This window comes from Mirounga angustirostris, unplaced genomic scaffold (genome assembly GCF_029215605.1).
Source record: "Mirounga angustirostris isolate CCGP_5_RB_7025 unplaced genomic scaffold, mMirAng1.0.hap1 SCAF_17, whole genome shotgun sequence".
Classification (NCBI taxonomy): domain Eukaryota; kingdom Metazoa; phylum Chordata; class Mammalia; order Carnivora; family Phocidae; genus Mirounga; species Mirounga angustirostris.
Window position 1 is genome coordinate 32658887 of NW_026991725.1, and position 14561 is coordinate 32673447.

At 45.0% G+C, this 14561-nt stretch overlaps 1 protein-coding gene across 11 annotated transcripts in view; it reads right to left on the bottom strand.

The window, feature by feature from the left end:
* Positions 1–14561, bottom strand: part of PECAM1 (platelet and endothelial cell adhesion molecule 1) — a 118332-nt gene that overhangs the window by 49283 nt on the left and 54488 nt on the right. For 3 of the 11 annotated variants that reach the window (XM_064583009.1, XM_064583008.1, XM_045888643.3), the window contains one exon: positions 11375–12409. The exons of 2 other annotated variants lie outside the window; for them this stretch is intronic. In XM_064583009.1, the coding sequence (XP_064439079.1) occupies positions 12380–12409 (30 nt within the window). In that variant the 3' untranslated portion in view covers positions 11375–12379. Of the gene's footprint in view, positions 1–341; positions 5943–11374; positions 14197–14561 lie in introns of those variants that run through there. 6 more of the 11 variants (XM_064583010.1, XM_045888644.3, XM_045888637.3 and 3 more) reach the window with 4 other exon arrangements.

The window sequence follows — 14561 nt, forward strand, 5'->3', positions numbered from 1 at the left end:
CCGGGCACCGTGGATAAAAAGGCAAGCGACACAAAACCCCTGTCCTCATGACATGTGCATAGCCAGGGTTTATAAATGAACACAAGACGGGAAGGAGCTGTTCACATTGGTTATTTCTAGGCGGGGAAATGGTTTTAATGGGGGTTTTTCTATTTTACTCCCCGTGCTTCTATATTATTTGAGGTTTTCCACAATAAATGCACATCATATTTGTAAGTTACAATAACAAACTATAGAAATGATCCCTGAAGGAAATGAAATGAATGAGAGATGCAGAAATGGAGATGCAGGGCTGGAAACACAAGCCTGAGCCCGGTGTCTCGCTTCTACTCTTTCCGTGGCCCAGAGAGGTGGGATCCTGATCGCTTCAGCCTTCTGTGGGCTCATGGGCTTAACCTTTAAGTTGACCCCAGCTCATACTACCCGATTCACAGGTCCCTGTTATCCTTAAGTAGTTTCTTTTTGTTTGTTTGGGGTTTTTTGTGTGTGTGTTTTTTAGATTTATTTATTTATTTGAGCAGGGAGAGGCAGGGGCAGAGGGAGAGAGAGAATCTTAAGCAAATTCCACGCTGAGTGCAGAGCCTGACGCAGGGCACGATCCCAGGACCCTGAGATCATGACCTGAACCAAAATCAAGAGTCCGATGCTTGGGCACCTGGGTGGCTCAGTTGGTTAAGCGACTGCCTTCGGCTCAGGTCATGATCCTGGAGTCCCTGGATTGAGTCCCGCATCGGGCTCCCTGCTCGGCAGGGAGTCTGCTTCTCCCTCTGACCCTCCCGACCCTCCCCCTCTCGTGCTCTCTCTCTGTCTCTCTCTCAAATAAATAAAATCTTTAAAAAAAAAAAAAAGAGTCCGATGCTTAACCCACTGAGCCAGCTAGGTGCCCAAGTAGTTTCTTGCAACTTAAAGTGGGTCTAAAGATACTAGTTTCTCTTTCTTATTCTGAAAGATTTCCAGCCTTCAGAAAAGTGACAAGAAATAGTACAATGAACATGTGTATGTCCTTCACCCAGATTCATACTAGTTGTTAACATTTTGCCCACTTGCTCCCTCTGTGTGTGTGTATATATATACATACAAAAATTGGAATTTATATACGTATAATTTCCATTTTTGCTAAATTATTTGAAACTTAAGTACAGATATCATGATGTTTTATTCCTAATATTTCAGTATGTATCCCCTAAGAACAGAGATATCCTTCATAACCACAGTATATTATCAAGCTTGGGAAACCTAACATTTAATACTAACCCTAGTACTAATACACATTCCAAATTCATATTTTCCAAATTGGCCCACTAATATCCCTTAATAGCTTTTTTCTTTTCTTCCTTTCTCTCTCTTTCTCTCTTTCTTCCTCTCTCCCTCTTTCTCTTTCTTCTTTCTTTCTTTCTTTTTTTCTTTCTAGGCCTGGGATCCCATCCAGGATCATGTATGTATTGCATTCAGTTCCCTGAAACTAAAGAGTTTCCTTTAATCTAGAGCAGTTCTCAGAACATTTTGTCTTTTCTGACATGGACACTTTGAAAATTCCAAGCCAATTGTTTTAAAACCACAGTTACTTTAAATATGATACAGTATTTGAATCCTAAATGAGATCCTTGTCCTAGAAATGTAAATTTTCCAAATCCACCACCAGGTGGCGCTCTCAGCAGCCCCTGGACCACACAAGTGGAAAGACAATTTTAGGCAAGCAAACCCGCTTTGTCTCAATCAGATAAGGCTCTTATTTGGTAAAGCATATGATGTTAAAAATGCCCACATATCTATAAAGATGCTATTCTTTTGAGCATGACTTCTCACATAGGATTCATAATCCCCAGGGGATATTGCTCATCAGGGTTCTGATTCAGCAGGACTGTGGTGGGTCCCTAGAGTCTGCATTTCTAACAAGCCACGGAATGACTATGATGCTGCTGGTCTGCAGAGCACACTTTGAGGAGCAGGGGTTTAGAACAAGCATGTGAACAAACATATCTATTTACAATTAGGCAACTTTTACTTTTTACCATAACCAGCAAGGAAGCTGCTCCCATGTCCTCCTGCCTAGACCCCAGCCCTTTGGCTTTCTTGCTCCAAACAGTAGGGATTTTGCTCTAGCTGTTCTCTCTGCCTGCAGTGCTCTTCCTCCAGATGTCCTTCTGCTTGTCTAACTCTCTTGGTTCCCTCCAGCCTTTCCTCAAATCTCACTTCTTAATGAGGTTTGCCCAGACCACCCTAAATACTTGCTGAATACCACCACCTGCCCCCATCCCTGCTTCCATTACCTTTCAATCTGCTTGATCCTTTTTCCTGTAGCCCTCACCATCTTCCCCCATACCCTATCATCTGCTTATTATGTTTATTGCTTATTTCTGTCTCCCCTTGCTAGAATCGAAGTTCCACGAGGGCGGGAATCATTGTCTATTTTCTTCCCCAATATAGCCCAAACACCTAAAGCAGTGCCTGGCACACAGTAGGTGCCCAAGAAAATATCTGTGCACTCTCATGGAACCTTCAAGATAACAGAGCCCCAGCCCCTCATTTTGCTGGTGAAGAAGTGAGCTGCAGGTCTTTAGGCAAGATAAAGACTTGCCCATGGTCACACAGACTGGAGGGACATTGTCCCTAGTCTTCTAAGTGAATCTAATTTAAAAACAGGACTTGTTTCTATCAGTTAAATTTGAAGCTATATTTTTAATTTTTATCATTTGTCTTAGGCCTTTTCCAAAAAGGATCTGAAGCAGCAGACAAGATTAAAGGTCATATAAAATGGAACAGTTAGGAATCAAAATGCAAGAGATACCATCTAAAGGAAGAGGGAGTCCACGTAACAGGCACTTGACAGTCGTTAATTACTCTAATGGGGTGCAGGATTTGGCTCTAACTTCTTTGGCAGCTGAGTTAAACAGGAAGCACGTGGGACTACATAGTGTTCATTGTCTGACCTAAGAAAGCCCGAGCACTCAGCAGGGACTCACTTCCAGGAGGAACTGGGACAGGAGAACTCCGTGTAACATCCCCTGGGCTCCAAGCTGGCCTATGTTTACAAAATACCCAAAGTTACGGTCAAAGAATGCCATCCCTTCATTGGTGGAGACTGAGAGTATAGCATTAAATCACATGCAGGCTCTTACGGCTCAAGTGAATTCTATTCTGATGCTCTCACTGAAAATAAAGACGGAAACTGGAGAGTCTAGAAGAATGCAGGGTTCAACACATCCAAGAACATGTTTTACAAATATCTGATGTCTTAAGTCTTTGATCAACATTGAAACCCGGGCAATTCATGGGTTGGATTTTCTCATGTTCAACACGTATTTATTGAGTTTCTGCCTACAAACCATCTCTTTCCTTTTCTCACTTCCCCACAGGGAACTCCCCAGGGCCAGTATCTTTAGGGCAGAGAGGAACAGGAGAGGAAGCAACGTCTGTTTCTCCAAGTTGCATAACGTATTTGCTAGGGTTTATTATGTGTCCAAAAGGGAGAGACCGCACGTACAGCAAATTCACCTCTTCTGGCTGCTGGGAAGTTGTGCCCCATCACCAAGCAAGGACAATTGCTCTGTTTTCTGCTGATGCGCTTTCAAAACCCGGGAATGAAATCTAGCCAACATATTCAAACAAATGAACAAACAATACATGTTTTCTTATAGTCCTTTGGTCTTTTTTTTTTAAATTTAAAGATTTCCCAGGGTGCGCCTGGGTGGCTCAATCAGTTAAGTGTCATGGTCCCAGGGTCTTGGGATCCAGCCCCGCATCGGGCTCCCTGCTCATCGGGGAGTCTGCTTCTCCTTCTGCCCCTCCTCCCCACTCATGCTCTCTCTCTCAAATAAATAAATAAAATTAAAAAAAATTTTCCCAAGGCATTTTTTTCTGCCTGGTGCACCCAAAAATTTGTGTGTATGTGTGTGTGTGCACCATGTGTGATAAAATACACACAACAAAGTTTCCACTTTCACCATTTTTTAAATGTACGGTTCAGTGACATTAAGCCCATTCCTAATGTTGTACAGTCATCACCACCATCCATCCCCGTAACACTTTTCATCTTGTAAAACTGAAACTCCCTATCCATTAATAACCCCCTCCACTCTCCCCCAAGCCCTTGGCAACCACCCTTCTACTTTCTGTCTCTACGATTGTGACTATTCTAAGTACCTCATATCAGTGGAATCTTAATTTGTCTTCTTGTGACTAGTTTATTTCACAGAATGTCCTCAAGTTTCATCCATGTTGTCACATATTGCAGAATTTCTCTCCTTTTAAAGACTGGATAATGTCGCACTGTGTGTATATACCATGTTTTGTTTATTCATTCATCCATCAATGGACACTTGGGTTGCTTCTACATTTTAGTTATTGAACATGCTGCTATGAATATAGGGGTACAGATAATCTCTTTGAAACCTGCTTTCAATTCTTTTGGGTAAATATCCAGATGTGGAATTACTAGACTACGTGGTAATTCTATTTTTAATTTTTTTTTAGGAATCACCACATTGTTTTTCATAGTGGTTGCACTATTTTACATTCCTACCAACAAGGCACAAATGCTCCAATTAACTCCACATCCTTGCCAGCCCTTTTATCTTCTGGGGTTTTTTTTGATAGAAGCCATCTTAATGAGTGCGAGGTGGTATCTCCCTGTGATTTTGATTTGCATTCCCTAAGGATCAGTGATGTTGAGCATCTTTTCATGTGCTTATTGGCCAATTATAGATCTTCTTTGGAGAACTATCAATCCAATTCCTTTGCTCATTTTGAATCAGGTTGTTTGGTTTTTGTTATTATTGAGTTTTAGGAGTTTTCTGTCTATTCTGGATATGAGTCCCCTATCAGATATAGGATTTACAAATATTTTAATATACTTAATATATTTCCCAAGGCATTTTTTTCTGTCTGGTGCTTTTTAAAAATAAAAGTCACTGTGACCACATCTTCAACTGAGTCCCCACCGCACTGTGCCTCTGCCTGTCACAGATGCATCTCACACACACACACACACACACACACACACACACACTATTCTTTCTCCACCTGGCATTGGCTACGCCATGTTAACAATCCTTGGCTGTGAGAGGGCCCAGAGCTTGCACCTGCAATGTATCAAGTTGCCTTAGCCATCATCTGGTGCTGGGTTCTGCACTGATCAAACCCTGGGCTTTTGCCTGAACGGCCTGGTTTCCCTCTGCTTCAATTACCTAGATCAGCTGCTTCCATCTTGAAAGAGAAGACCTGGTTGGGTTTGTCATGAGCCTGCTGTGTGGTAAGGGGTGCCATCCTTGAGGGCTGGGGAGGCCTGTAACAGGCTTCTGGTCTGTGCTGGCCATTTGTGGGCTCCAGTTTCTTTGGGGCGTCTGCTTACCTTGGCATCTTCTGCACAGCCATGGAATATGCAATCTCACACAAGCCAGATGCTCAGTGTTTGTTGAGTAAAATCTGATAAGCAAAAGTGATATGTAGACTGTTTGGAGTCAGGCTGTCTTGATTTTCACTTTTTGACTTAAATATCATATATTCATATGCCAACACCTTCCTACAAAACAGAGAGAAGCACCTGTGTTGGTCTTGGCACAGGATCTGTTCAGGGGCAGGGCTGGGGCCTCCTTGTTCTCTAGTGTGCTGTTCATGTGTGTGTGTGCCTATGGGTGAGCACACGCGTGTGTGTGCATGCACACGCACACTTACCAGGGCTGGACAAGCACGTCCCCTCAAGACGGCAACAGGAACTCGGACAAACTCGGAGATGAATACAGTAGACCAATAGCTCCCAGCCTGTTCAGGTGTAAGGACTCTTCTTTAACACAAAAAAGTTTGCAAAAGCTCCCACATGAGTTTAATTGACCTTTTAGTGTTTGTAGGTTGATATAAATATGTCCCTATGCATTTGAGGACCTTTTGCAATGACTCCGAAGCTCTCCAGATCTGAGGATCCACTTCCTGAGGAGACACTAACACTGGAAAGGGATAATTACTGTGAACATTCGACATTTTAGCATTTTCCCCCTAAAAAGCATGACTGAAAAGCATGACTTCTCTAAGCAAAGTATCACAAGTACCAGAGACCATGTCTGTCTGGTTCTCTGATGCATCTTTTTCCTTTTCCTAGGACCCAGTCCCAGGATCCTTCAAAGTCCCAACAGTGAGAGGTTTTCTTGTGCTGCAGATTCTGGCCTGAACAAGCCGAGCCCTGAGAAGGAGAGTGTTAGTTGTACCAGAAACTAATGGAATAGTTTCTGGCACTAAACCAGATCTTCCTGTGCCAAGAGGTTCCAGGAAAACTAGCACATCCCAGGATCAGAAGGAAGTAAGGCAGCAACTGGGGACTTTTTCCTAATGAATCCAATAAACCTTTGGAAAAATAATCCACCATGGTTCAAATATAGACAGAAACCAAAAACAACTTTGCAGGCTTTTGGAGGCATTTTTTTTTTTCCTAAAGAGAGAAAAATAGTAACTATTCCATGCATTGACTCTCAAAATAAATGAGAATATAAAACTCATCTATAAATATAAGAAATATATAAAAGGGGCACCTGGGTGGCTCAGTTGGTTAAGCATCTGACTCTTGATCTCAGCTCAGGTCTTGATCTCAGGGTCATGAGTTCAAGCCCCACATCAGGCTACACAACCAGTATGGAAAAAAAAAAATATATATATGTATAAAATTAAAAATAGAAATTCCACTAATGGGTATTTACCCAAAGAAAACAAAAACACTAATTTGAAAAGATACATGCACCCTTATGTTTATTGCAGCAATTGTTTATTTACAATAGGCAAGATATGGAAACAACCCAAGTGTCCATCAATAGATGAATGGATAAAGAAGATGTGTTATATATCAACAGTAGAACATTATTCAGCCTTAAAAAATGAGATCTTGCCATTTGCAACAATATGGATGGGCCTAGGGGATATTATGCTGAGCAAAATAAGTCAGACAAAGACAAATACCATATGATTTCACTTATATGTGGAATCCAAAAAACAAAACAAAGCAGAAACAGACCCATAAATAGAGAGAACAAACTGATGGTTGCCAGAGGGGAAGAGGGTCGGGGGAGGGGCAAAATAAGTGAAGGGGAGTGGGAGGCACAGGCTTACAGTTATGGAATGAATAAGTCACAGGGATGAAAGGCACAACATAGGGAATTTAGTCAATGGTAATAGTGTTGTATGGTGACAGATGGTAGCTATACTTGCTGTGAGTACCGCATAATACACAGAATTGTTCAATCACTATGTTGTATACCTGAAACTACTGTAATACTGTGTGTCAGTTTACTTCAGTTTTTTTTTTAAAGGAAAACTTTCACAGTGAAATAAAGGAATAAGAAAGGAAAAAAAAAAAGAAATACATAAACTTCAATTCTGTATTATGGCCAAGTAATCACAGATGGGGGAGAAAGGAAAAGGATGAAATGGAGGGGGAAAAGGAAAGAAGAAGCAGGGAAAGGATGAGAGAGGAGAGTGAGGACATGAAGAAGGTTAGAGACAGAAACACAGTGATAATTTCAGAGGTGGAGACACCAAACACAAGAGAGCAAAGCACAGTGAGCAAACCCCAGACTGAGATGGCTCCAAAGATTATGTTGTTTTCGGGTAAATCACTGGTGCCATACCTTTCTATTTATAGGAGCATCTTAGAAACATGGAAAGTCAGACCTGCAAGGACTTGAGCTCATCTTGTCTAATCCCTTCTGTACTGGGTTGAATAATGTCTCCTCGAAATTTATGTCTACCTATGGGAACCTCAGAATGTGAGTTTCTTTGGAAATAGTAAATATTGGGTCATACTGGATTAGGATGGGCTCTAAACCCAGTGACTGGTGTCTTTATGAGAAGGCCATGTGAAGACAGACACAGATACATATGGAAAAATGCCTCATGTGACAGAGGCAGGGGTTAGTGATGTAGCTGCAAGCCAAGCGTCACCATCCATTACCAACAACCACCAAAAGCTAGAAGAGGCAAGGAAGGAGTCTTCCCTAGAGCCTTTGGAGGGAGTATGTGGACAACTTGACTGGGGACTTCTGGCCTCCAGAGCAGTGGGAGAATAATTTTTTCTTACTTGAAGTCAGTTTGTGGTAATTTGCCATGGGAGCCCTAGAAAATGAATACACCTTCTTTTGTAGGCGAAGAACCCAAAGATGTGTGACATCTCCAAGGTCACAGAGTCAACTGGTAGCCAATCTCCTATTGCAACTTGCCTTTTCCTTCATCCTCTGGAAACATGGAAATCATTTTTGTCTTCTATTCTCAAAGTTCATGTTGAAATACAAATTTTTTCCCATTGAGTTTTAAAATTTGTATGAAGGGACAATTCAGGCTTTAGAAATACTTTGGACTATTAAGTTTTTAAATTAATTTACTGCCTATTTCTTTGCTTTACCAAAATAATCTAATAGCTTATTACTTTTGAGGGACGAGGGCTGTCTCTTTCTAACACTGAAATCACCATTTATTTCTTTATTTTGAGCAATTATCTCAAGGTGAGCTAAGTTCCTCTGGGGATATTGGACTTAAAACTGCCCACAAAGTAGACTCATGAGAAGAAATGGGTTAACCACTCTTTTGGTTTTGTTTTCTTTCTTCCTTTTTTTTTTTTTTTTAAAGATTTTTTAATTTATTCATTTGAAAGAGAGAGCAAGAGCACAAGCAGGGGCGAGGGTCAGAGGGAGAGGGAAGGGAGTCCGACGAGGGTCTCCATCCCAGGACCCTGGGATCATGACCTGAGCCGAAGGCAGGTGCTTAACTGACTGAGACACCCAGGCGCCCCTCTTTTGGGGTTTTTAACAGACATCAAATCATATGGAGCGTACACAAGTTTTTAATTATTTTGTAGTTCTTAACCTTGTTTTGGACTTTGTCTCTGAGAAACTGGTAAAAGCTATGACTCTCTTCCAGAAAATTGCATACTCTCACAACTTTTTGCCCCTACTCTCGGGGTGTTCACAGCTGCCATATCCTACCCACCCCCACCCTGTGGGCCCCGGCTGTGGAGACTATCCTCTAAGAGCTGGGCTTCCATTTCCCTGCAGTTCACCTTTTCATTTGAGCCACACAGTGGTGAGCAAGGGCAGAATCTGGTCTATGGCGGAGATTTTGTCTTCAACATGCTAATGACACACATGGAGGGTCTTAAAAAACAACTGTGCTCAGGAGCTGAGTTCTGGCTGAGCAACTTTCAGAAAGCTTCTCCTGAAGACTCTCAAAGATTGAGTCAGGCCAGTGTGGTGCCAGGCAGAAATTTCAGAGGACAATGGTGGCTGTTTGAAGAGGACTGATTGATCCTCGGGCTGGAAAGGACCTGGGGCCAATAGGCTGTCTTCCTGCTATTCCTTGAGGACACCATCCTCTCCCTTGCCTCGGGGCCTTAGCACACTTTGCCCCTTTGTCAGCCATGCTCACCCTGCCTTTTCCACCCAGTACCCTCTCTACCTGTCCTCAGGTCTTTGGTTAGACCCAACTTCCTCTTGGACACTTTGGTTCCCCAAATTCAGAGTTAGGAGCCCTTTCTTGGTGCCCCCATTGGCTCATTCCTCATCCTTCCATTGCTGTCTTTGTCCCATCTGTTGACATTGGTGCTCTCCTCATCTGTATCTCTACTGGATTGTGTGTTCCGGGAAGAGCAGGAGCCAAGTGATTCTTATAATCTGGCCTATTTCCAACAGTGTCGGGAAAACAGAGCATGATGGAGACAAATGAATAACTGGCTGGTTCAATGCAGGCATTGCTGGCATTTTCGACTTGATCATTCTTTGCGATGGCAGACCGTCCTGAGCATTGTAGGACATTCAGCCGCATCCCTGGCTTCTCCCCACCAGGTGCCAGTAGCACCCCACCCAGTTGTGACAACTAAAAACGTCTCCAGACACTGCCCAGTGACCCTGGGAGGCAAAATCTCCCTGGTAGAAAACCACTGCTTTGATGGATGCTGACCTTGGAGTCACCTCGCCCAGCTTGCGTCTATGTCGGGGGTGAGAATACAGTTGATCAGTTAATGCTGATGGAGTGCTCAGTGTATGCTCCTGAAATGGGGGGCTGGCCTCTTGAGGATCCTCTGAAGAGGGGAAAAAATTCCACGTGTTTGCAAAGGAGTGCTAAGTCCTTTAATGACCTATTACAATGTGAGGACACGAGAGGGAGCCCTGACCACCGAGGAAAACCAATCTCTTTCTGGAAAGGGTGACTGAGGTTCTTCCTCAGTGAAGATCTGTGGCTTAGATGCTTGGTTATGCCATCAGGTTAAGAGAGGTGAGCCAAGATCTTGGACTGAGATTTTTAGCTACTCAATCTACTATGAAAGATCCGTGTATGTGTGTGTATGGTTTCCCTCTCAGAAATATAGATAAAAGGGGAAAAACAATTAAAAACCCACTTATGCTCCATAAATAAGTCATAAGCAATAGGCAGAAGATCATCCCAGCTTCCAGGGCGGTGGCTCTGGTGACAGCAGGGACTGAGGAGTTGACATGGTGGCCCTGGGCTCTTCCCAGATCATCAACACTTCAACCATCAGAACTGAAGTTCATTACAGACCATCTCATCCTTTGCCTCCAACCTGAGTCCATGGCCCTGGATCCCGGGAAATGACATTTTTGTGATACAACTTTGTGTGTGTATACGTGCATGTGTGCGTGTGAGTCCATAGCTTTCATCTTATTTTCAAAGGAGTCTAAACCCTCCAACTGTTAAGAACCATTATTCCAATCTCCTCATTGTGGCGATGAAGAACCTGAAACTCAGAGGTTAAAAGTCTCCTTCACATTCCTGCAGGCGCCATGTGGCAGAGACAGGACACACATTCTGTGGCTCCCTCTGCCTTCAGGCCCAGTAGTGGGGGGCTCTGATGGGGACCCGGCCTGTGGGGCAGTGAGGTCTGGTCTGAGGCCACTGAGGCTGGCTTAGAGGGTTTGCCAGTAGGGTTACCAGATAAAATATGAGATACCTAGTTAAATCTGAATCTCAGATACATGAAAACTTTACTGTGTAAGTACATCCCACATGTTACATGGGATATACTTACACTCAAAATATATTGTTCACCTGAAATTCAAATTTAACTGAACATTCTGAATGTTTTGGGCTTTTGTTGTTTTTTGCTCAACCTGGCAACCCCATCTGCCAGGGATAGCCTGGCAGGCTTTGGCTTGGGAAGCAAACACGGAAGCACCAGCCAATGGGTATTAATGACTCAATGACTGACACTCGGACTACGTCTGGCCCTGCCTTCAACGAAGGCCAGAGGCCCTGGGCCCATGGGAGACAACCGGCTGATAAGACCTGCTTGGTGCTTTGTGACTTCAGAAGGCCCGGAGTCCTCGAGCACTACAGATATCCTATATGCGTGCGGCCTCTTAGAAGGTAACATTTCACAGGTCCGTGAAGAGTAAAGATCAAATTTATTTAATACAAAACCTTGCAGCTGTGTCACTGAGGTGGCTGGGGGAAATGGGTTCAGTTAGGTCTGCTCCCTAGTGAAATCCCACCGCAAAATGGCCGCAGCTACTCGTCCTACTCGTCCACCCACTCAAGACACCGTCAGAAACATCTTAAGACTTCAGGAGACCATTTCTTTAGCAAGGAATAAATAAAAAAAAATTAGTAAGAAAAATATGCATTTCGTTTTTCTATTAAAAACAGTATCTGCTGTAGGCCAACATCTTCCTGTCTTGCAGCCTTCAGCATGGTAGAGGAAAAGAAAGAAAGGGTATAGAAAATCAGCTTAAGAACATCTGTGCTCCGTCCAATGTCATTTTCTATTTTGTGCATTGCCCAGAATGAACCTTGGCTTCAAGTTGGCATCTCAAAGGGCTCGCTCCCAGGCAGCTTTGGTTTCGTGTTTGTGGCAGGCAAGGTCACGGAGGGAACAGGGTGCAGCTGTCTGGTCAGTGCTGTGTACCTTCCAAGGAACAGGGACTACCCAGAACCACAGACCTTTGAAGGACCAAAGGCAAAGAGAAAAATTAGCCCCTAAGCCAGGCCATTCACTCGAAGTGATCGACTACAAAACAAAAATGGTTTCTGTATGTGAAGATACTTGGAAAAGTTCTTTATCTCTGTACAAGATAAAATATTCAAGTTTCAAAATATCCCAATGGCCTGTTGACCCTGAACCTCCTGCAGCTCTCCACTCCTGAGGATGCTCCAACTTGGTGGGGGCGGGGGGCGGGTGGGAATTCACCAGCCCCTCTGTATCTCTCTATGCCCCACATCAAGGTCGTAAGATGGATGAAGAACTGGTGAGATGGCCTGAGGAACTGCTATGTGCAGTGGGAGCAGGGCAGGTTCATAAATAAGTGCACAGAGCTCTTGGAATACAGGAATCATCTGCTCTTCTTGGAATGTTGGACATCCCCCCTGGGGAGGAGTGTCTACACCCACAGCCTTAAGTTCCATCAAGGGAGCCTTCCGTTCTCTGTAGAGACGAGAGAGAAGACAAGCTGTGGTTACACCCTTCAGGACTGAAGACGGGCCTGGTGGAAAGACATGCAGAACTGCAGAACTGCAGAGAGCCCTTCAAAAAGGCCCCAAAGCAGTGATGTCTTCAGCCGGGACCTCCACCCTGTGGGGCCAGCTCCTGGCCACACTCGCTCTTCCCTTCTGTCCACACCAGCTCTGCTCCCTGGAGGCATGGCGCACATCTGAACATCCACCGACTCCATCAAGCACCCATTGTACACCTGGGGCTGTGGCCCGGGTGGGGGGTCCCGTTACCCGCAGAGCGAGACTAGGACAGTTAAGAGAGACCTGGCTTCTTGTTCCAGGTCTGCCTCTCCCATGAGATGAACTTTCTCTAGGTCTGTTTTTTAACTGCAAAGTCGAAGGGCTTCAATGCGGATAAACGCTGAAGACACTACACCATTAAGGGAAAGAAGCCAGACACCGAAGGAACAAATGTTGTGTGATTCCATTTACATGAGGTACCCAGAGTCGCCAAACTGATAGAGACAGAAAGGAAAACTCTAGTTTTCAGGGGAAGTGGGGGGTTAGTGTTGAATGGGTAGAGTCTTGGTTTGGAAGGATGAAAAAGTTCTGTGGGTGGATGGTGGGTGGTAGCTTCTGCACGGCCATGCGAACGTACTTTGTGTCACCGAACTGGACACTTAAAAATGGTTAAAGTGGCCAATTTTGTTGTGTATATTTTGCACAATAAAGTAAAAAAAAAAGATTCCACCTGCCATCTTGTTGTGTTCTCTAACTGCTTTGTATGGTGTTTTTGTTTTTTTAAGATTTTATTTATTTATTTGAGAGAGAGAGAGAATGAGAGAGAGCACATGAGAGGGGGGAGGGGCAGAGGGAGAAGCAGGTTCCCTGCCGAGCAGGGAGCCCGATGCAGGACTCGATCCCGGGACTCCAGGATCATGACCTGAGCCGAAGGCAGTCGCTTAACCAACTGAGCCACCCAGGTGCCCCTGTGTGGTGTTTTTGAAACCTACACATCCACCAGGGACTGGACCCCCCTCCGACCCAAGCACTGTTATCTCTACTGAGGATGCATGAATTTTACATTATATCCACGTGGAAGAGTTCCCAACAGTCTCCAGGAGTTCCCCGGGGTCTCACAGAAGGCATCATAGAGCCAGCCTCCAAGGTGGGGCAGATTTGGACGAATGGATGTAGTAAAGGCGCCAAGAGAGGAGCAGATGGGAAATGCTAGAGTAGAGGGGCCCTGGGCCCCGAAGGGCAGGCGGCAAACGAGTCCCTGACTCTGGCCCCTCTGTGAGCACAGGGCACCCTGCCACGGGGGGGCCTCAAGGAGGCCAGCGTGGGGGCAGTTGTGGGGATTAGCCAGGGTCTTGGGAGCCCCGTGGCCAGGCTGGTGGGCTCCTTGGTGGGGGGGGGGGGGTGGCGCTTAGGTCGAGTCCCTGTTTTGTTTTGGCCCTGCCACGTCTGAGGAGCCTCTCAGAACAGGATGTAGGTCCAAAGGGCTCCAGCTGGTAGGCCCAGGCTCTGCCTTCTCCTTTGCCAGCAGAGACCCTGGCAAGCGGGCCAAGAGAGCAGTGTCGGCCCCAGGAGGCTGGAGGCCTGCCAGCCCTGGCAGCTCCCTTCATTTCATTTCTTCCGCTTTGCCCAGAGGGGTGACCCTGGTGTCCAGCCTTCCTGCAGGCCCCAGACCAAGTCCCTCCCTAGACGCCTCCATTCTCCTTCGCCAGGCGAGGTGAGGACTGCGGATGGAAAGGGCTGGGCTACCGGCAACCGGACCTTGAAGTAAAGGTTAACATGCTCACATCCAAGACCTGTCCTTCCCGGTGCTTCAATCAGAGGCCAGCTGTCAGCCACCCAAGTACGGCCACGAAATCGCCCCACTTCTGGCCAGAACATGGTATGGACACTCTCAAAGGTCATTTTGCTTCTAACACCCCTGGGATTTCTACTTCCTGCTTCTAGAATGTGCCCCTTATAGAGCGCTTCCAATAAACCAAGTCTGTGCTAGATCCTCATTTAATCCTTGCGACAACCAGGTTGGGGGGGGGGCGTGGTTATTACCTCCAATTTACAGATGAAGAAACAAACTAAGGCTTCGAGAGGTTAAGAAATCTGCCCAAAGTGACATGGCTAGCGAATAG